Source organism: Sorex fumeus, unplaced genomic scaffold (genome assembly GCF_029834395.1).
Source record: "Sorex fumeus unplaced genomic scaffold, SorFum_2.1 ptg000061l, whole genome shotgun sequence".
NCBI lineage: Eukaryota > Metazoa > Chordata > Mammalia > Eulipotyphla > Soricidae > Sorex > Sorex fumeus.
In genome coordinates, this window is record NW_026606118.1 from 56,433,515 (window position 1) to 56,455,590 (window position 22,076).

The 22,076-nt window shown below is 41.6% G+C and overlaps 1 protein-coding gene and 1 non-coding gene across 2 annotated transcripts in view; one reads left to right on the forward strand and one right to left on the reverse strand.

Annotated features, from left to right (window-relative positions):
* CDC5L (cell division cycle 5 like) overlaps positions 1-22,076 on the reverse strand; it is a 49,297-nt gene that overhangs the window by 21,065 nt on the left and 6,156 nt on the right. The window contains exons 5-10 of the mRNA XM_056126179.1: positions 18,432-18,531; positions 11,748-11,966; positions 10,735-10,879; positions 8,287-8,475; positions 5,421-5,569; positions 1,432-1,594 (exon numbers count right to left, since the gene is read on the reverse strand). Of these exons, the coding sequence (XP_055982154.1) occupies positions 1,432-1,594; positions 5,421-5,569; positions 8,287-8,475; positions 10,735-10,879; positions 11,748-11,966; positions 18,432-18,531 (965 nt within the window). The remainder of the gene's footprint in view (positions 1-1,431; positions 1,595-5,420; positions 5,570-8,286; positions 8,476-10,734; positions 10,880-11,747; positions 11,967-18,431; positions 18,532-22,076) is intronic.
* LOC130034909 (U6 spliceosomal RNA) lies at positions 56-162 on the forward strand. The gene has a single exon (XR_008794205.1). It is a non-coding gene; the product is annotated as a U6 spliceosomal RNA (small nuclear RNA).

The following is a 22,076-nucleotide window of genomic DNA, read 5'->3' on the forward strand; positions in this document are numbered from 1 at the left end:
TGTAGGACAGTGGAAAAGAGGCCCATAGGATTTTCATTTAAAAAAATAAATTTCGGTGCTCGCTTCGGCAGCACATATACTAAAATTGGAACGACACAGAGAAGATTAGCATGGCCCCTGCTCAAGGATGACATGCAAATTCGTGAAGCATTCCATATTTAAAAAATAAATAAAATTTAAAAAATAAAAATAAAAAAATAAATTTCGGAGGCCAGAGACATACTACTTCTATAATTAGTCTTCTATATATAGAAAATAAACTTTGTGAAACACATAAGTAAACATTAATGCAATAAACTTGGCTTATTAACATCAAATTAACTTGGCTTTGAGATCTAGATTCTCCTAAAGGTATATAAAACAAAGAAATCAGGTTTAAATTCTAATTAATGAGGCATTTGAAACTCAAACTTTTATTTTACAGAAATAGTAACAATTTATTGTTACTCAAAGGTACCAATTTTAAAACAAAATTTCAAAAAGTAAAACACCAAGGATACAAAAGGAGTATTATTTTCAGTACAATCATAATCAAACAATGAAAAAATGTAGGTTTAAAAATACAAATCAGACTCCACAGAGATGCCTCCAGACCCCACGCCAGGCCGTTTCATCCAGGGCAACCTGGAAGGGAGGGGGGGTGAGTTTTCTCCACCCCAACAGAGCCAGTCCCGGCAGCCAAAAACCTCCAGACCTCAACCACCGCCATGCTCACAGCCGATCTCCACACGCTCGGATGAGCCTCACCCAGGACGTAATCTATTCCTGGAACTCACAGTCACAAGCACAGCAGTCATCTCATACTTGACACCACTGATATACCAAGAATAGCACACACATTTGATAGGGTTAAAAGCAGAAGGTAACCAATCTTAGGGGGAAATACATATGTACATATATACATATATATATGTGTGTGAGTGTGTGTGTGTATATACATATATGTATATATAAGTAAGTAAAAGCACAAAAGGGTTAACCTTTAACAACATGTTACTAATTTCTTACAGAAAGGCTTAGCGGCTCATGGATGAAACACAACAATATTCACTCATCTCTAAGAAAACTTTCTGGGATCATTTTCAGCGCATTATTCATAACAAACAATATAAAATAAATTACTTCGGTTCTACTTTGGTGGCAGGGTTTGGGGATCAGGATGGAAATATTCTAAATACAATGGCAGGAAGGTGTAATGGTGGTGGGATTGGTGTTTGAATATTAAATGCAGTCAATTATTGTGTACTTTATAAAAATATTAAATTTTAAAAAATACAAATCATTCCCCTTTCTCAAGACTTGCATTTTACTTCTGTGGCATCCATAGAAGTAGAGATTCTTAAAGTAAGTAATATTTACTGGTAAGGGGGAAAATTTTAATTTGACACCTGATACCAAAAAAAATTCGTATTAAAGAGAACTGATAAATACCATCTGCTTCACGTAAGAGGGATCACTGTAGTCTGCCATTCCATCCTCAGGATTAATGTTTAACTTGTCTCTAAGAGGAGTTCTTCCAGGGGTGGAGTTAATAACTGGTTTGGGAGTTGTTCCACTGCGAGGAGTTAGCCCTTCAGAACCTTGAGAAGGAGTTCTAAAAAGACAGATGCCAATTAATACAAGTGCCACTTTTATTTGGATTGTGCTAGCAAATGTTTTCAAAAACACTATTTCATACAGAGCATTCGAGAACGACTCCAAATATTCTCTCCTTCTGGTTTTAAGCTCATTTAGTACTTTCACACAGTATTTGCACTATTTCAAATAGTCCTTACAGTTGATATACTCTTGCTTCCTAAACTAGGTTCACCAAACATCATTTCAACTTTCTTGACACACTAAGGAAGCTAAAAGCATAATATAGAGGTAGGTAGTGCTCAGTTATTACAGTCAAAGACCTCCTGTCCACTGGATTTCAGTGTTATCCATCTCATTTTTTCTCTCCTCCCCACTTAGAATTATTGAATATCCGATGACCATCAAGAATTATCCTGAAGTGCATGCTTTCAAGAATTTCCACCTTTACACACTGTTGAGAAATTAAATACCAAACTTTTAGAATCACCTCTGAAAATGAGTAGTTCTCAGTAAGAGTTAAGAGAGTCTTGTAAGAATTTGTTAAGTTTAGAGGCCAGAGCAATAGTACAGCGGGCAGAGTGTTTGCTTTGCACATGGCCAACAGAGGTTCAAGTCTAGGATCCCATATAGTCTCCCAAGCCTCACCAGGTTATGATCCCTGAGCACAGAGCAAGGAGTAAGCCCTGAGAACCATCAGGTATGATACAAAAATAAAATATATAAGTTCATGGGTTGGAGAATAAAGTGGTTAAAGCACTCGCCTTGTGCAGAGCCAACCTGGGTTTGGCATGTGGTCCCTTGAGCCCTGCCAAGAGTGATCCCTAAGCACAGATACTGGGGTAAGTCCTGAGCACAACTGAGCCTGGCCATGTCCCCTTCTGCCCCCCCCCCCCCCAACAACCCCCTCATAAGAGAATTTCACAGGTCAGGATATAGTTCAAGTGGTAAATCTAGCATATGCCTTAAGTATGAGGTTCTAGGTTCAATCTCCAGCATTTTACTGGTTCCCAGAACCACCAGAAGTGGCGCCATCAACAATTCAGACTTTTCAAATTATATTTTGTTTCTAAGCCTTTTTTCTATTTGATCGCTCACTTCTATTCTGACTGTATTCCAAACAGATAGTTAATGCCAGACAAGAAATGACATAGAAACAGGCACACGATCCCTGCCCCCAAGGAGCTTACAATCTAGTTAAAAAATAAGATATACACAGAAAAAGAGGGATTATGCTCTCTTACAAACAAACTACACAAGGATTTAGTTTTCAATTTTTTTAGTTTGGTTTTGGTTTGAAGGCCAAAACCCAGCAATGCTCAGTGCTTATTCCTGGCTCTGTGCTCAGGGATCACTCCTGGCAGGGCTCAGGGGATCATAGGGGATGCCAGGGATCAAACCCAGATCAGCTGTGTACAAGGCAAGCAGACTGCCCGCTATACAACCACTCCAGCCTATGGCTGTCAATATTTCTTTTTTTTTTAAGTTTTTTATTTTAATGAATCATTGTGAGATACATTTACAGACTTACAGACTTCCATTGTGTTTCAAACAATGTTCAAGTACCCACCCCCCCACTAGTGCCCATTCCCCACCCCCAATGTTCACAGTATCCCTCCCCCCACCCCCACCCCTTCCCACCTCCTGCGTCTGTGGCAGGCACAATCCCCCTTTCCCTCTTACTCTCTCTGTTCTTTTGGGTGTTACGGTTTGCAATACAGGTAATAAGCAGCCATCATCTTTGGTTCATAGTCTACTTTCAACATGCATCTACAGTCATTATTTCTTGATCCTGTTTCATATACTACTTCAAATCTGAAATGTTCACTCAGCGACCAAGAATACATAATCTCATATTTAAAACTAAAGCAAGGCCCCAATTATTTCCAATCTTTCAAAATTCAAATTCCATCTTTATTTGCTTTTGTCATGTTTATATTTTTAAAATTCTTTAAAACCAAAATATTTAAAGAACACTGTAAAACATGAGCTCCCATTTGACCTAGCAACAGCACTCTTGGAGAGGCAAAAAAGTACAGTTGAAATGACATGGGCACTTCTATGTTCATTGGTGCACTGTTCACAATAGTCAAAATTTGGAGAAAACCCGAGTGCCCAAGAACAGATGACTGGTTAAAGAAACTTTGGTACATCTACACAATGGAATACTAAGCAGCTGTTAGAAAAGATGAAGCCATGAAATTTACATACAACTGGTTCTACATAGAAAGTATCATGATAAGTGAAATGAGCCAGAAAGAGAGGGACATAAAAAGGCTGCACTCATCTGAGGAATATAAAATAACAGAATGGGAGTCGAACACCCAAGAATAATTGAGATAAGTACCAGGAGGTCTGCTCCAGGGCCTGGAAGCCGGCCTCACATGCTGGGGGAAAAGGCAGCTCAGACAGAGAAGGGAACACCAAGTAAAGGAAGTTTGGAAGACTTGCTCAGGATGCAAGATGCATGCTGAAAGTAGACTATAGACCGAACACGATGGCCACTCAAAACCTCTATTGCAAACTACAACACCCTAAAGGAAAGACTGAGCAAAAGGGAATGCCCTGCCACAGAGGCAGGGGCGGGGGGAATGGGGTGTGGGGGTGGGAGAGCTACTAGGATCACTGGTGGTGGAGGATGGGCACTGGTGGAGGGATGGGTACTAGATCATTGTATGACTGAAACCCAAGCACAAAAGTTTGTAAGTCTACAACTGTACCTCATGATGCTTCACTAATTAAAAAAAAAAAAAACAATGAATTTAAAAAAAAAAAGGAAACGAGAAAAAAATGTGTTGTATTGAATTCCCTGGAAATAGTGCTATGTGCCCCAAAGCTCCCCAACTTAAAAAAAAAAAGCAACAACACAAAAGTAAAACAAATAGTTATGATAAAAGTTAACTGAGCTTTATAAGAAACTTTCAAAAACAAAGTGACAGATATTATGAATTCTAAACTTTATAGTGAATAATTCATACAAAGAAGTGATAAGGAGTTAAGTCAACTGATACCTGCAATTTATTTTGCAATGCATTTTAAAAAAATAAGATGGATGGATAAAAATGTAATTCAGCAAATATAGTATATACTAACAACTGTAGAACTTTAGTGGTAGGTACAGAACGTCCACCTTATTCTCTCAATCTCTTTTGATGCTAGAAATTGTCATAATGAACTGTATGTATTTTTTGTAAAATTCACCAAATGATCATTAAGAGTGGGTGGGTTCCCTCTTTAAAATCAGATTACAGAGGAGGCCAGAGTAATACTATAACAGGGAGGATTTTTGCCTTGCTCCAGACTGACCCCAGTTCAAACCCCGGCATCCCATATGGTCTCCTCAGCATCTCCAGGGGTAATTCCTGAGTACAGAACCATGAGTAACACCTGAGCATCACTGGTGTGACCCGAAAAAGCAAAAACAAAACAAAAAACAATGATAATAATAAAATTAAGTTACAGAGTATCTGAACACAGGACAGCACCAGAAACTTGTGGGGGAGGGGGGTTGAGGGGAGAGGGACGGGGTCGGCGGTGGCTTAAGAAAGCTCCAAATAATCATCATCCATTTCCAGGCTAACGATGTTATTATGAGGAAGAAGAAAGCAAAGGAGCCAGTGAGACAATACAGTGGGTATGCTGCTCGCCTTGTTTGATCTCCACCCCACATGTGGTATCCCAAGCATCACCATGATCATGGAGCACCAGGTGCACTCCGCTACACCGAAATGCAAAAAAGCAACTTGATCATTTACATTCATTCTCTGTCACCAATAGTAAATTAAAAAGTTGTCTAAGTCCCTGCATTTAAATGTTTCTGAAAGAAAAATATGTATTTACAATACCTGAACGGGGTGGAAAGAACCGTGTTAGGAGTCTGTACAACTTGCCGCTGTGGTGTCACACCTGAGAAGTCACTCTCGTGCAAAGGGGTGTTAAGTCCACCTTTCAATGGGGTATCCACATTGGTCAGGGCCATGAGGTTTTGAGCTTCCTGGTTAACAAGAAAGAGAAAAAAGTGTGCTTTAAACAGCTTTACACAGGATAACAGCATAATCCCTTCTGGTCCTACTTTGTAAAATCTTGGAATTCAGAAACGCAGCATTCTTACATATTTTCTCAATGAAAACCAAGATGTCTGGCAAAATTCACTATCTTCATTTTTCCTGCCAACTTCACATAGCATGCCAAAAGCTTTGGGACACATTCTAAAATGTTAAGAAATGTTTTTGTGGGGACCACAAAGATAGTACTACTGCAGGTGGGGTGCTTGCCTTGCACACGGTAAACCTTAATTCAACCCCTGGCACTGCATATAGTTCCCCAAACCCCAGAGTGACCTCTGAGCACAGAGCCAGGAATATGCCCTGAGCACAGCCAAATACAGACCAAAAACCAAATGGAGAAAAAAAAAGTACTTTTGTGTGACCTTATCAAATTACCATTACCCTAAACCTTCTATTACCTGTGTCAATTCTCCTCAAATTTCCCTATAGGAGCTTATACAAAATATCAAAACACTTAAAACTTTAGTCTTGCTTTGTAGCACCAACTCAGTTTCTGGTCTTCACTAGCCTCTCTGAATCTCAGTCTCTCAAATGAAAAGACAAGACACTACTAACTGGCCTGTGACCCTCACTAGAAAACTCATGAGGGGAGGTTCCTCTCCAAAATCTTGCCTGACTGAAGCAGGACGAACTATAGACTCTGGAGTTCCTCATTGTAAGTTTCCAGTCATTACTATCACCGTACCTACAAATCCTATTTTTAATCCCCCAATTCAGGGCCTCTGAAAGGCTTATTTTCCAGAGATAGTCACAGCCGTATCTTTCATTTCCCATGCTCATCTTAGAATCCAACCTTAATAATCCTTCTAGCACGAGGTAGGGTCCATGCTCCCTCTCTTGAGTCTAGGTGGACTGTGACTCACCTGTAACAGAATGCAGCAGAGGTGACAACCCTGGCCTCCAAGGCAACGTCATTACATGGCTTCCTACCCTATCACTCCAACACTCTCACACTGCAGCTGTGAGGCACGTCTCAGAGCTCATTTCCTCCACATCCCCAGGTGAAGCTCCTACCTACAGCCAGTGGACATGATTCCAGCCCTGATTCACCGAGTTACTTCCTGAGGCCATAGGCATTCCTTCTACGACCCGTCTGAAATCCTAAGCCATAGAAATCATGAGCATAATAAAATGTTTTAAGCCACAGTTTGGAGTTAAAATGAAGATCAGCAGAGCAAGACTGATTGCATTATTCCGTATCTTTATTCACGAAAAGAATGCTGAATTGTAATTCACTGCCAATTATGCACAGTTTTTGCTAATACATTAATAAGTACAACACATTCTTCCTCATCTAGGCTCCCAAAAAGATTTATCACCTGAGGCTTTTAGACAGGAAACTGCAAGCTACTTTTCTGGAGAGTCTAGTTAATTCAAGAGGAAAAAAAACAACTAGAAATACGGCTATCAAGAATTCCCCATTGAGGATGGCCAAATGGCTCGATGAGCAGAGTGCATGCTTTGCATGAAGGAGGTTCTGATTCAATCCCTAGCACCATGTGGTTCCGGAAAGAACCAATGAGACACCTCCAAGTATGGCCCAGAAACAATAAAAAGAATTTTTATCCAGCCAGCTCAAGATACAGAAAAGCCTGGTGTCAAGAACCTTACCCACACCCCAGGAAATTTAAGCAAATTAATATAACAAATATTAACTCGAAGAAAAAGTACTGTTCAGTATGGTGATTTGTATCTCAGCAATGAAGTTTACTTAGACATAAAGTAAGCCAGGAATAAAATCAGAAATTTATGATATAACTATTCCAAGATTAAAAGAAAAAAGAGCATAATAAAGGCAGAGGGAGAGATCCCACTGTAAAAACTATAGGTAAAAAAAAATGCATAAAAATGAAAAAATATATACATATATACATATATAATAAGCCTGAATACTAAGACAATAAAAGAGAAAAATTGTAGCTGATGTCTTGGTGCCTCTAGAGCAATGAGGGGCTCGATGTTCTTTCTGACTGAGCACAGTAAAGGAGCGGTAAGGGTTCTAGAATACTGAAGAATGCTGTGAAGTTTAGCTATTCTCTGGCACACAGAGCCCTAAAAACAGTACTGTATACTCCCACCTATTAAAGAGAGCGAGGTGGCACTGACAGCAGCCAAAACAGGTATAAAAATGCAAGAAAAAAATGTTTAATTCTGACAAGGCAGATCTGCTTTCTTTCTTGGATTACTAGACAAGGTGAAATTTACAATGTGAGGCTTTAATGATGACTACTGAAGAGTAATGAAAATAGAAGGGCTGGCTCCAAAAAAAAAACTTTAATAAACCACCTAATTACTCAGTCTGCTGACTTTCCTACTACAGTGATCTCTAGGACCCTTGTACTCTAACTGTTCTCCCTAAAATAAACAAAGCCACTTACTCCTTCGTAACACTTATCCATTCTATGAGTTTGAGGGTTAACTAGTCTTTGTTCTGGGGTCACACTTAGTGGTCACGTTGCTCGGGGTCTAGCCCCGGCATGGTGCACACACTCACTCCCAGTGGCACTCACAGGCCCACATGATGACAGTACCAGAGACTAAACCCGGGCTAGGCACTGTAGCCTGTTACCTCCCCAGCGCTCCTTCCGAATAATTCGGAAAACAGTAACTGAAGCTGTAGCTGTACTCTAATAGAACAGCTTACCTGCAGAATTCTGTCCTGGGAAGCTGGAGTTCGTGGTGTTCTAAGAGCAATGCTGTTGTTGGTGACATTGTACTCAGACAAAAGGGTACTGGAAGCAGAGTTCGTTATGCCAGATTCCTCAGCAGTCTGACGTGCAATTTCACTTGCTTGACCTACTTTTACAACTTCCTGGAGTTCCGCATCTGAAATCTAAAAGAAAGTTTAAAAAAAATCACAATAAGCAGTATTTTAATGGAGGCAATTTCATATTCAGAAAGATTCACTGCTGAAGTTTTATAAAGTACATAAATGTTTAATTACTACTCTTTTGTGAATTTGAAATTTTCCACTAGTTACTGTTACCTTTTTGGGGTGGGGAGGAGGGCGGTTAGGGCCACAAGTCAGTTATCAGTGATTACTCCTGACTGCTTAGGAGTCATTTCTGCATTATGCAAAGGACCATATGCAGAATAGGATATCAAAACAGTGTTGGCTATATGCAAGGCAAGCATTCTTAGCCACTGTTCATTCTCTCTTGCTCCAAAAATTTTTGCAAGTTTTAAAGACCTCCCTATATGACACACAGAGAAAATCCCTATATGATATAGTACCAAGCTGCAGTTATCATACATTTTCATAATGATTTCTTTCAATTAGTAAAATAAATTAGTAAAATAATATTTCAATGCAATAGCACAGCGGTAGGGCGTTCGCCTTACAAGCGGCCAACATGGCCGACCCGAGTTCGATTCCTCCGCCCCTCTCGGAGAGCCCAGCAAGCTACGGAGAGTATTCGATATGCCAGATACAGTAACAACAAAGTCTCCAATGGAGACGTTACTGGGCCCGCTCGAGCAAATCGACGATCAATGGGAGGGCCTTTACCTTTACCTTTACCTAGTAAAATAAGAACTAAGAACATAAGTGTTTACACAAAACCTTCGATGTGAGGGAGAGGCATTCCAATAAAAAAAAAAAGACCACACAGAAACTACGTAAAAAAATACCGAAGAAAATCAAAGGCATTATCTTAATTTTACCTTAACTTTACCAAAGTACCCTAAGGAATATTAAGAAAATCTAAGTTTAAAAAATCACAGTAGGGGCTGGAGTGATAGTACAGCGGGTAGGGAATCTGCCTTGCACGCAGCTGACCTAGGTTCGATTCCCAGAATCCCATATGGTCCCCCAAGCACCAGCAAGAGTAATTCCTGAGTGCAAAGGCAGGAGTAACCCCTGAGCATCGCCAGGTGTGACCCAAAAAGCCAAATAAAAAAACAGACCACTCACTTGGGGAAAAAAATCTCTTCTAGTCTCCCCACATGAGATGTAACTACTCCAAACAGGAGTTTATCCAAAACCCCCATTATCTGAGCAACTATAATTAAGCCAAAGGAACAATCTGAGATTAGTTGAATAAGGTAGTCTCGCCCTTCACAACTCATTAGTTTCACACCTATTTCAAAAAAGAGAAGCATGATACAAAATAACATCCACTTTAAAACATCTTGAAAGTCTACAAAGTCAACACTTCACCCTGCTGAAAAGGCCAAAGGTCTCCTTGAGTCCTAACCTCACTGCCTCCCAAGAGCTATTTATTTAATCACAAAAGCATTTAAGACTATATAATTTACATGGAGTATTGCTCTTTTATCATACCACATCATCATGACTTTCTGTGGCTCATTTATTACACTGTGACGTGATTATTGCTTTTTGCGAATTTTCCTGAGGGAGCTCCCAAACAGTGCTCGGGGGCTCAGGTTCAGCAACCACTCCCAGAGATACACAACCAACTGGTCAATGGTTCATGCTAGGGCCCAAGAATGTGGTTCTGCTCAGGAACCACACAGGTCATCCCAGTGGTGCTCAGGAGATTCTAGGACACACCAAGTGATGTGGCACTGGGACTGGGGATGCACCCTAACCCCTGTACCGTATGTCCAACACCAACCCCACAACCACTTTTTCAGGAAAACAATTTTTTGCTTTTTCATTTTTTGGGTTTTTGTTTTTGTTTGTTTTGGCCACATCTGGCAGTGGTCAGGGGCTACTCCTGGCTCAGTGTTTGGGGGACTAAGCAATGCTCCGGATCATCCCTGGGCCTCCTGTGCTGAAAGCATGTGCTCAAACCCAGTGAGCTACTTTTCCTCTGGTCCTTTAGCTTTTTCACCACTCCTTCCCTTAACTGCTGCTGCTGCAACCACTGGAGGTCACCTAGATTTGACTGCAGTGCTTGCTGAGGGTCAGACGCTTCAGCTACATGGCAGTGCTATGGGATTGCCCTGCACGAAGATGCTGGGGCTGGAATTCGCATCCCCATCACTGGAAAGGAAAAGTCCTATCACTAAGCCACATCCCTGAGTCCCACACTCAAATTCTTGAGGGCGTCGGCAGTTATCAAAAGCCTGGCTTGTAGGGCCACCAAACATTGGCTGAACAGATAATTTAAAAATTTAATTATATTACCTGAGGGGCAGGAAGTACTAACTTGCTTCTCTTTTTAGTGAACTCAGAAACACCACTAGTTTGAAGAATAGCTGATGGTAAATCAGATTCTTTTTTCCTTTTCAAATGTTGCTTATCTTTTTTTCTATCTCTTCCTTCTTTTTCACTATAAAAAAAAAATCAGCATTTTTAAGTCACATCTAGGCAGTAACATTAAAAAACATAGAAATACTTCATATGCTATTAATAAAATATTACTCATACTGACATAAGCTCTAAAATTAAAAGTATTGAAGCTGGACCGATAATACAGCAGGTAGAGCATTTGCTTTACTATAAAATACAGTCCTCATTTAAGAAATATATGCAATGGTATACATCTAAGAAAATCCTGTTTTACAGTTGCTGACATCTGTTGCTTAGTAGCAATTCATGTCAAAACAAAAGAGGGTCAGGAAACAGAAAATAAAATTTTTTAATAATTCTAAAAGGTTGTCCCTACATAATCAGATATAAGATTTGAAGAAACCCTAAAAATTCCCATAAATAAGCAAAAGTCCCAAGATATATCACTTAGAAATATTACTTATTATTCTGTCAAGTGCAATAACATTAAATAGTCATAATCTCTTTAAATTACATCTTGTGTAAACTGAGATTAAATTTCCAATAGAAAAAAATATAACAATGATGAGACATTTTTTGCAGATTCAGGACACTACTAAAACTACTAACCATGAACAGTTGAACACTATGGTCATAAATGTCCTGGCTGTGATTCAGAAAGTAAACAGGTCACGAAGAGTCAAGTGTAAACAATTCAAATGTTACTGATGCAATGCGACCAGCATTATTCTGTGCTTAAAATCCAAGAGACAGGGCCAGTGGTGTCCCCAAAAAGGTAAACCAATTAAATAAAATTATGCAAGCTACATTCATTGTGCTAAATAAGTATCTGTGACATGGGTAACAACTAGCTCTTCATAAAATCCCCTCTACACATTTCTGTCTTCAAAATCAGAAAAGCAACTTACGATCTTAGTTCCCCATCAAGATCCTGCTGTCTTAATTTTCTGAAATCTGCATCAAGAGCCTGGTAGTTTTCCTCAGAAGTATCATAGAAACCAAGAGCAGGCTTTTTTTCAAATGGAATCTCAGCATTATAATCAACGCCTCTCTTCTTTTTTCTTTTCTTCTGAATTTCTATGCCAGCTGCTCGAAGTTCTCGCCTCTTTTGGAGAGCAGCAAGACGCCTAAAGAAAAAGAACACAAGATTACCTAGAAAATCATGTACCATGGGGAAGGGATCTTTAGCCAAGAGATAAGAAAGGAACATTACATGAGGAAGAACTACTTATTCAAACCATCACTTCAAACCACTTCACAAAGTAGACTCCAGCTTTTAAATTAAAGGCGTATTTAATGGGGTCCTGGAAATGAAACAAAGGACTATAGCATGATGGGCATGCTGTATCAATCTGCATCTCCAAACAGCTCCAGAATACCAACAGATAATACCCCACATTTAAAAAAAAAAAAATACAGTGGCTAGGCATTGTCACTTGGCAGAGCATGTTTTATGGGCAGGACTGGGGTTTGATTATCAGTCCGCCTGTGCATACATGCATGTACACATACACATACACAGATCTAAAACGTGGTCCCAAAAAAATGAAAACAAAACAAAACAAAAAGACATATAAGCACCATATTGGGGGTGGGGGAACGGAAGAGGGACTGGGGGCCACATTTGGTACTGTACTCAGAGCCAAGGTCAACCTGTACCCAAGTGGCAAATGCATCGGGGCAGCCTGATGGTGTCTTTGGGCTTCTTGATACCCCAAATTGCCACTGACTGTGCCATACCCCAACAACTCGGGATAAAGTTTTCCAAGAAATTAAACAGTGTGGAGGGGGGCCTGCCCAAGCAGAGCTCCCGGCAGTCACTTGCTTCCACAATCCAAAACTGTCACCATGCCCCCAGCCAGACTTCACCGTCTTGGGCAGAACTCACCAGAGTAAAATCTGCTGAAAACTTGCGTATACAAGTTTTGTGACTGAAATCTCCAGGCTTTCTCAGTGTCAGGATGGGCTACCTCATCCCACCTCCACGCACTTCTGGAAGCATCAGCAGTCACATCCATACCCAAAGCTGCCACCCAGTTAAAAAAAGATACTCCAGACTTATCTTCCTGATAAAAATACTGAACTCCCTGAACAAATACAACGACCTCTTAGTATCTCTTAGTATCTGTATTGCAAATCATAATGCACAAAAAGAGAGAAAGAAGAAAAGTGCCTGCCACAGATGCAGGCGGGGATGGGAGGGTGTTGGGGGAATGGTGGGATGAAAACGGTGGACACTGGTTGTGGGAAATGTACACTGGTGGAGGGATGGGTGTTGGATCATTGTATGACTGAAACCAAATCATGAACATCTTTGTCATCTCACAGATACTCAATAAAACACTTGAAAAAAAAGAAAGAAAAGAAAAGAGTATCACATGGGGGCGCAGGCCGGGCAGTTCCACCCAGTCAGCCCCTGATCCCAGAAGTCATGCCCTCAAACCACCCCTAGTGCCATCTTGCCACACTCAGCAGTGAAGAAACCTGGCTGGCAGGCAACACAACACCCGGAAAATTCTCTAGGCCCCATACCAAGCCAATATCGCTGGGAGGTCCCAGATGGGGCAGGTGCAGTCTCCCCGCCTTCTCCAGATGGAATCCTGGCAACCATGAGCTTCTACAAGCATGGCTCCGGTATGTGGGCACCAGGACTATTCTTCTGGACCGCACGGCCATTTACAAGGCCATGCGACCTTTCCTGATACGTAAAGTGAGCAATGGAAAGTAAATGATCTAGCGTCTGTCCCTGGAAGGCAGGTGGTGGGAAAATTCGAGCAAAATACAATGCCCAACAGAAATGCATCTGGACTGCGCATTACACTACGGCGCCATGCCGCCCCCGGGAGGGAAAGGGTGTTTGTCCCTCCGCCTTTCCCCCCTGGCGGCAGCGGTATGGTGGCTGCCATCTTTCAGAGCCTAATGAACAGCCAGGTATAAGACTGCAATGACGAGGCACCCGGGACCTCAGGGGACAGGGATCTCGGACACCTCCAGCTTTTGGCAGAAATGCGTCTTGGGGCTGGAGCAATAGCACAGCGGGTAGGGCGTTTGCCTCACATGCGGCCAACCCAGGTTCGATTCCCAGCATCCCATATGGTCGCCTGAGCACCGCCAGGGGTGATTCCTGAGCGCAGAGCCAGGAGTAACCCCTGTGCATCGCTGGGTGTGACCCAAAAAACAAACAAACAAAAAATGCATCTGGACTGTGCATTAAACTATGGCACCATGCCACCCCAGGAGGGGAAGGGTGTTTGTTCCTCCACCTTTTCCCCCTGGCAGCAGCGGCATGGTAGCCACCATCTTTCAGAGCCTAATGGACAGCCAGGTATGAGACTGCAGTGACGAGGCATGCAGGGCCTCATGGGATGGGGGGTGGAACCGGCCCTGCTCCCCACCCTGACAAGGCCCCGAGTTGCCACCCACGAACGTCTCCTCCAGCTCCTGAACGACCATGATCTCAGAGGTACACAAAACAATCTCAGAACCCAGTGGTTTTGGCAGTAGTCCCTCCAGACTTATTACTAAAATATCAGAAATCCAAAATCATATGCTCTTCATAATCAGCAACAGGAAACAAAATTATATAATGATGTCTTTTTGGCAGGTTTGATTGTTGGGGAAAATTGCAAATAATAATGGTGGGTCTTTTGTCGTAATATTGAATGTGATCAACATAGAGAGAGTAAAGTGGAAATCTGCCACACGGGCAGGGGGAGGGGTGGGAAGGGTTCTTGGTGGTGGAAAATGTGCACTGGTGAAGGGATGCGTGGGTGATCATTGTATGACCAATCAAGACTTAAACTGAAAGGCTTTGTGGCTGTTCTCACGGTAATTCAATAAATAATTTTTTTTTAAAAGAGTGAAACAAAAAAAAAAATCACTGATTACTATTGAGGGTGCATTGAGGGTGCCTGCCTTGCACATGGCCAAATCAGGTTAAATCCCCAGCTCCCCAAATCCCACCAAAAGTGATCTGTGAAAGCAAAGCCAGGTATAAGCCCTGAGTACCACTAACAAAAACAAAACCCAACGAAAAATAGAAAAAAAAATACTATCGAACTTTATTTGGGAGCTGGAGAATGCTGCCAACCCAGGTCTGAAGCCCCAAACCTAGCCAGGAATGATCCCTGAGTGCAGAGTCAGAAGAGACCCTGAGCCCTGAGTATCACTAGCGTAGCCCAAAAACAAAACAAAAAAATCATCTTTATTCCTATACCTATTTTATATATCTGGGGTCACATAAAAATCTCTCAGGTGAAAAGGGATTAAGAGTAGAAAAATTTAAGCTCATGGAGCCAGAGATAAACTGAGTTTTAGGGACTAACTGCACAAGAGGTCCAGACCTGATACCCAAGCATTGTATGGTTTTCTGAGCACCACTCGGAACAGCCCCAAGAACCACTGTGCATAGCCCCAAAACAATACAAAGCCCTGGACAGAGAACTTCAAATCTCTCCCCAAACAAACTGACCGCATTTGGAATAGATTACAAGAGATGATCAAGCCAAAAACAACTAAAGCTATGGTAAGCTGACAGATTCGCTGAATATTTAGACTAAACTGTAGGCCCACTAGTTTGTCAGAAATGAAGTGATAGGTGGCCTCCCAAGAAACCTATCCTCATGAGGTCATATCAAATATCATACCTTGGAAACTTTCCATCTAAATTCAAAGAGGATAAGCACCAAGTTACTGATAAAGGGGAATAGAACAATCAACTGACTGGTAGATTTAACAGCAGGGTAAAGCCAGGAAAAAATGACAAGTCCCACAAAAATCACACCATCCCAGAATGACATCTGTGGGTATACCCGGAACTATACCCCATGAACTGCAACATCAGAGGTTTCATATTTCTGGGGAAAAAGGGAACAGATTTCACTAAAATAATCCAGCCAGTCACTAACATGTAAACAAAGCAGTAACAGGAAGGGATTGTGAAGAACATTCAATCCAGAACTGCAACAATAAATAATGAAGAGTTCAACTTCTAATAAAAAAAAGTTATTAGCCATACAAAGAAAGTATAAAATCAGGAAAAAAAGATAAGCAACTGCCTTCCACAGTAATCAAATCTGACAAATGACAAAGAAGAAAAGAGGGGAACTGAGAGCAGCTCATCAGTATAGCTCCTGGTCCTGCATGTGTGAACCCTGGGTTCAATTCTGCAACTAACAAAAACAATGATTAAAGAAGGATTATTAAAAAAGCAATGATATTTCTACATCAAATAGTATATCAACAAAAAAGTTTTTTAAGATGAAAATTCTGAAACTGACAAATATAAAGCTAAAATGAAAACTTTGCTAGAGAGGTCCAAGAGAAGATTCAAACAGAAAAATCAGTGAACCTGAAGACAAATCAGTAAAGATTATATAATCTCAACAGGAAAAAAAGAATGAAACCTGAAAATGTTAAATGAAAAATAGGAAAATGTAAGATATTGTTTCACCAATATATACAACAGAATGCCAAAGGAGCCGAAAAAAAAGAGAACAAAATATTTAAAGTAGTAATAGCTGAATATTTGCCATATTCACTGAAAACCAATAACCTACACGTTCAGGAAACTGAACAACCCTCCCAAAAATTCACATGAAAGGTTGATCCAATCCCTGGCACTGCATGGCATCCCAACACACCAGCTACTGCCCTGATGGGCCCCATGCACCACTGGGGTGGCTCTGGTAGCATAGTTCAAGCCCACACTGTTGGACTTCCTATAAAATCAGGAGTGGTACTCCTCCACACGAGCAACCAAGACTGGAGGCTTCCTGACACCCCAAAATTGCTGCTGTGCCTTTGGCCAGACCCCAACATCTTCAGACCAAGTTTACCAAGAAATTAAACAGGCAAAAGTTTGGAATGTGGGAGCCATGCCCACAAACCACCTCCGGCTCAGCTTATACAAGCTCATTTATTGGTCTTATTTCAGAGATCCATAGATAAATCTCAAAAGAGATCAAAAGTCACAATTAATCTCAGACCCAAGCATGGCTGAACAGACTGGGGTAAGTCGGAAGGGGCGGATTGTCCTGGTGGCCCACCCAAGCAGAGCCCCCAGCAGCCGCTTGCTTCCACAATCCAAAATCGCCACCATACCCCCAGCCTGAATCCACCATCTCAGGAGACACCTCACCAAGATATAACCTGTTGAAAATTCTGGTATGCGGGTTTTGTGACTGAAATCTCCAGGCTTTCCCAGAGTTGGGATGAACTACCTCCTCCCACTTCCCAATACTCATGGAAGCACTGGCAGTCACCCCCACGAACCAACTCCAGCACCACCATGTAAGCTCTACTACCGGCCTTGCTTCAGAGATCCGTAAATAAATCTTGAAAGAGATCAAAAACTGCAGTTAAGCTCAGACCTGCACATGGCTGAACATACCATGGTAAATCTGAGGGAGGGGGGCGGGTTGGCCTGGGACCTTCCCAAACAGAGTCCCTGGCTTGCTTCCACAATTCAAATTCGCCACCATACCCCTAGCCTGATTCCACCATCTCAGGACGAACCTCACCAAGATATAATCCGTTAAAAATTTTGGTATGCGGATTTCATGACTGAAAATCTCCAGGATTTCTCAGGGTCAGGATGAGCTACCTCCCCCCACCTCCCTGTACTTCCAGAAGCCTCGGCAGTCACATCCACACCCCAAAGCTTCCAGCCAATTGAAAAGCTACTCCAGCCTTACTATCAAGATAAAAATAACAAATGCCCTGAACAAACACTGTGACCCCTGTATTGCAAATCATAATGCACAAAGGGAAAAGGAGAGAGAGTGCAAGAAGGAAAGTGCCTCCCATAGAGGGAGGCTGGGGGTAGGGGCTGAAGGGTCGGGGGGGTGGTGGTGGGGAAACAGGGAGATTGGTGGTGGGAAATGCGCCCTGGTGGAGGGATAGGTGCTGGATCATTGTGTGACTGAAACCCAATTATAAACAGCTTTGTAATGGTCTAGCTCACAAATATCCAATTAAAAAATGTTATTTTATTTATTTATTTATTTATTGCTTTTTGGGTCACACCTGGCGATGCACAGGGGTTACTCCTGGTTCTGCACTCAGGAGTTACTCCTGGCAGTGCCCGGGGGACCATATGGGATGCTGGGAATCGAACCCAGGTCGGCCGCGTACAAGGCAAACGCCCTACCCGCTGTGCTATCTCTCCAGCCCCCCCAAAAAAAATTTCTTAAGAGACAATTGTTTCTTCTTATTCTCTATTCATTCAAATATTCTGAAATGGTTCAGGGAGAAAACAATTTGACTTTTCCAAAATTTGGGGGAAAAAAAAAAGAATATTATCAAAATTGGATTTGGAGGCCCACAAAGCTAAAATAGTCGAGCACAGTCTGGAGCACAGGCTTTGCATACAGGAGATACAGGTTCAATCCCCAGTACAGCACAGTCCCCCAAACCTCACCATCAACAACCCCCTGAGCACCACTGAGCGTGGCCCAATACCCACACCAGACAAAAAAACAGAACTGAAATTGTAAAGCTCTATTATTCTCCCAACAAGGGTGATAAACCATGCCATTTTTATTGGGTATAGTGGCAGATTTACTGTTCAATTATGGATGGTAAAACCATACCTGGCTTCTTCCAACTGTTTCTCTCTTGCTTTCCTCTTGGCCTTCTTTCCCTGAGTATTAGCCAGGCGGGCTCTAGCTTCAGAAAGCATCTCAAGTTCATCTACAAAAGCAGATATAAGAAAAAGATAAGTTGTGTTACAATAACAGCAAGGTATTAAACAGAAATTGGTGCTTAAGAAAAACCTTAAGTGAAGGGAAGCGTGTTGGAAAACTGTATGACTAAAACCCAATCATGAACAACTTTGTAACTATGCATTTCACAGTGATTCAATTAAAAAAAAATGTTTAAAGAAAAAACATAAGTATGGGGTAGAAGAGAAACTAGGACCACTGGTGGAGGAAAGGGCACACTGGTGGTGGGTGGGATTGGTATGGGGATACTGTATGCCTGAAATAACTAAATCAGGAATATCACAGTGTTTTAATGAACATAAACCTTAAAAAAAGAAAGAAAAAAATGCAAGTATAACTATAGTTTAACATGACAAAAACAGGTTAGGTTTAAGCCCCCTGCCCAAAGGCCAAAATTCAGCATTTGCTAGCTATATAAAGCGACATAGCTCACTTAACCTCCACAACACGTTTCATCATTAACAAAAATGGGAAAAACAATTCCTGTTTCACAGGAATGTTGACAAGATGTTAGTGAAATTAAATAAGCAAAGACTAGTTAGTGTTGAAACAGTGATTATATGGCCAGAGCGAGACTATAGCAGACAGGGCATCTGGACTGTATGCAGCTGACCAAGGTTTGATCTCTGGCACCCTACATGCTCTACTGAGCCCACCAAGACTGATTCAAGAGTACGGGGTCAACAGTAAGCTCTAGGCACTGCTAGATATCGTCCAAAAATAAACAAAAAGATAGCTATTTCAGGCCAGAGCAATAATACAGTGGGCAGGGCACTCGCCTTACATGCAATGGGACCTGAGGTCATCCCTGGCATAAATCCCTGTTAGGTCCCCTGGAGCACTGCCAGGAATAATTCCTGAGTGTAGTCAGGAGTATGCCCTGACCCAAACCCAAGGCACCCCCAAAAATAAAATGAACAATGGTTATGTAGCCAAAGAAATCATACCATGGGCAGGGCACCTGCCTTGCATGTGACTGACCCTGGTAGGAATACCCTGTACCATATAATCCCCCAACCACTGCCAGGAGTGATCCCTAAGCATAGAGCCAGTTGTGGCCAACAACAAAAAAAAAGTGATTATAATTATATTCTTCATTACATCAACTAACAGGTACATGACTCATTATGAAGTATTACTTAAACCTTTTATAGAAAATGAATAATCTTCCCTAGATATACTTTTTCTATAAAATGATTTATCTCGCCATACATTTTCAAGGCTCTCCAGAGTAGAAAGAGAAATACTAATGCCAGACCTATTCCTATACAAGGCTGACCCAATGGAATGTCAAGGGATTTTGTTGTTTTTTTTTTAGAGATGGAACCAAACCCAGGGCACTGCCTCACACACACAAGGCATGTGCTCTTCCACGGAGACATATCCTGAGCCTCACAAGTAAAACTGACTGCAGGGGCTTTTTCTACTCTAGAGAAGCCCACATTCTCTCATGAAACACGTATCTCTCTCCTTCCCCTCACATTTCTCTAAGTAAATTTCTTTAAATAAAACTATTCTGCCTCACTGGGAAAATTAAAAACAACCTGATTGCAAAGCCAGAGATCTAATTCAATTGGCTGAGAACATGCTTAAATCAGGGCTAAGCACATGCTCTAAATGTGGGAAGCCAGGCTGGATCTTTGGCAACACTTGGTTTCCCAAGCACTTTTACTTGAGAATAAAAGTTACATAAAATCTGATCCCAGATTTACCTCCACTCCCACCCACTCCCAATTACTGACCCAGTATCTCATGGAAAGGCCCTCAATCTGTTTTTTATAAATTCATATGTGACAAAGATGCAAGCCTACCCATCATAATCTATCTTTCGGAAACACCTGCTAACTTACATATTTTTAAAAAGTCAATATACTTGCTCTTTCAAACCTGTGTTCTCCCTTGAACATGTATCTGCTTACTTGCTTCTTTTGCTCTGGAGAAGCCCATGTTCTCTTCCCCCAGGACTTAAGTAAATTTTCCTCTTTCAGGGTGGTTGGGGTAATCCGAAATAATGGCAGTGGGTAATGGCGGTGGGATTAGTGTTGGAATACTGAATGTAATAAATCATGAACAACTTTATAAAACTAAATTTAAAATTTTCCCCTTTTTGATCCCCTATGTCTAAGTACATTTTCTCTTTTGTTTTGTTTTGTTTATGTCATACCCGGCAATGCACAAGGGTTACCTCCTGGCTTTGCATTCAGGAATTACTGCTGGCAGCACTCGGGGGACCATATGGGATGCTGGGAATTGAACCCAAATCAGCCACATGCAAGGCAAACGCCCTACCCACTGTACTATCGCTCCAGCCCCAAGTTCGTATTTTTTAATAAAAACTATCTTGTTTAACTAAAAATTTTAAAGGACCAAGGCACTAGTACAGTAGGTAAGGCATTTGCCTTGCATGCAGCCAACCTGGGTTCAATCCTGGCATTCCATATGGTTTCCCACGCACCACCAGGAGTGATCCCTGGGTGCAAAGTTAGGTATTTACTAGCTCTGAGCAACGCTGGGTGTGACGCAAAAAACAAAATAAAAAGTAAAAATAAAAATGTTAGGGCCAGAGAGGTAATAGTGGTAAAATGTTCGCCTTGCACAAGGCCAACCAGGATTCAATCTCCTGCACCCCACAAGGTCCCTGAGCACTGCCAGGAGTGATCCCTATAAGCAGAGAACCAGGAGTAAACTGGTTTGGGCACAGTCAGTGTGGCTCAAAACCCAAAACATAATTAAATTTTTTTAATGAAAAAAATAACCCAGTGAATATTCCAAAACAACCCTGTAGCACTGTAGCACTGTCCTCCCGTTGTTCATCGATTTGCTCGAGGGGGCCCAGTAACGACTCCATTGTGAGACTTGTTGTTACTGTGTTTGGCATATTGAATAATCACGGGTAGCTTGCCAGGCTTTGCCGTGTGGTGCGATACTCTTGGTAGCTTGCTGGGCAATCTGAGAGGGGCAGAGGAATTGAACCTGGCTCAGCTGGGTCGGCTGCATGCAAGGCAAACGCCCTACCCGCTGTGCTATCACTTCAAAACAACCCTATTAGATATTAGTCTCCATCTGACAGGAGAATCAAAATTGAGCAAGATTATATGACTTACCAAAGATCAAATAGCTAATAAATACCTAACATGTCTAAGTATCAGTTCCTCTGATTCCTGACTCAATATCTTAAGAAGTTATTGGAAGTTTCCATAAGTCTTGCAGTCAGGTACAAATTAAATTACCTGAAGTCTCAAGTTATCAAGGAAGCTCCTGCCCAAAATCCTGACCAGCTGCCTGTCAGAATATAAATGAGAGTGCATAATCCTCAAGAGCTAACTGCCAGACTCTTAAGAAATCTGTCCAGTGGCATTCTAATGTTTAATTTTAAAAATCTGGGTCTAAAAAAAAAAAAATCTGGAGCTAGAGTGATAGTTCAATGGTCTGAGTTCAATCCCCAATGCCACTTGGTCCCCTGAGAACCACAGAAAGTGACTCTGAGCACAGTCAAAAGCAGCCATCCTACAC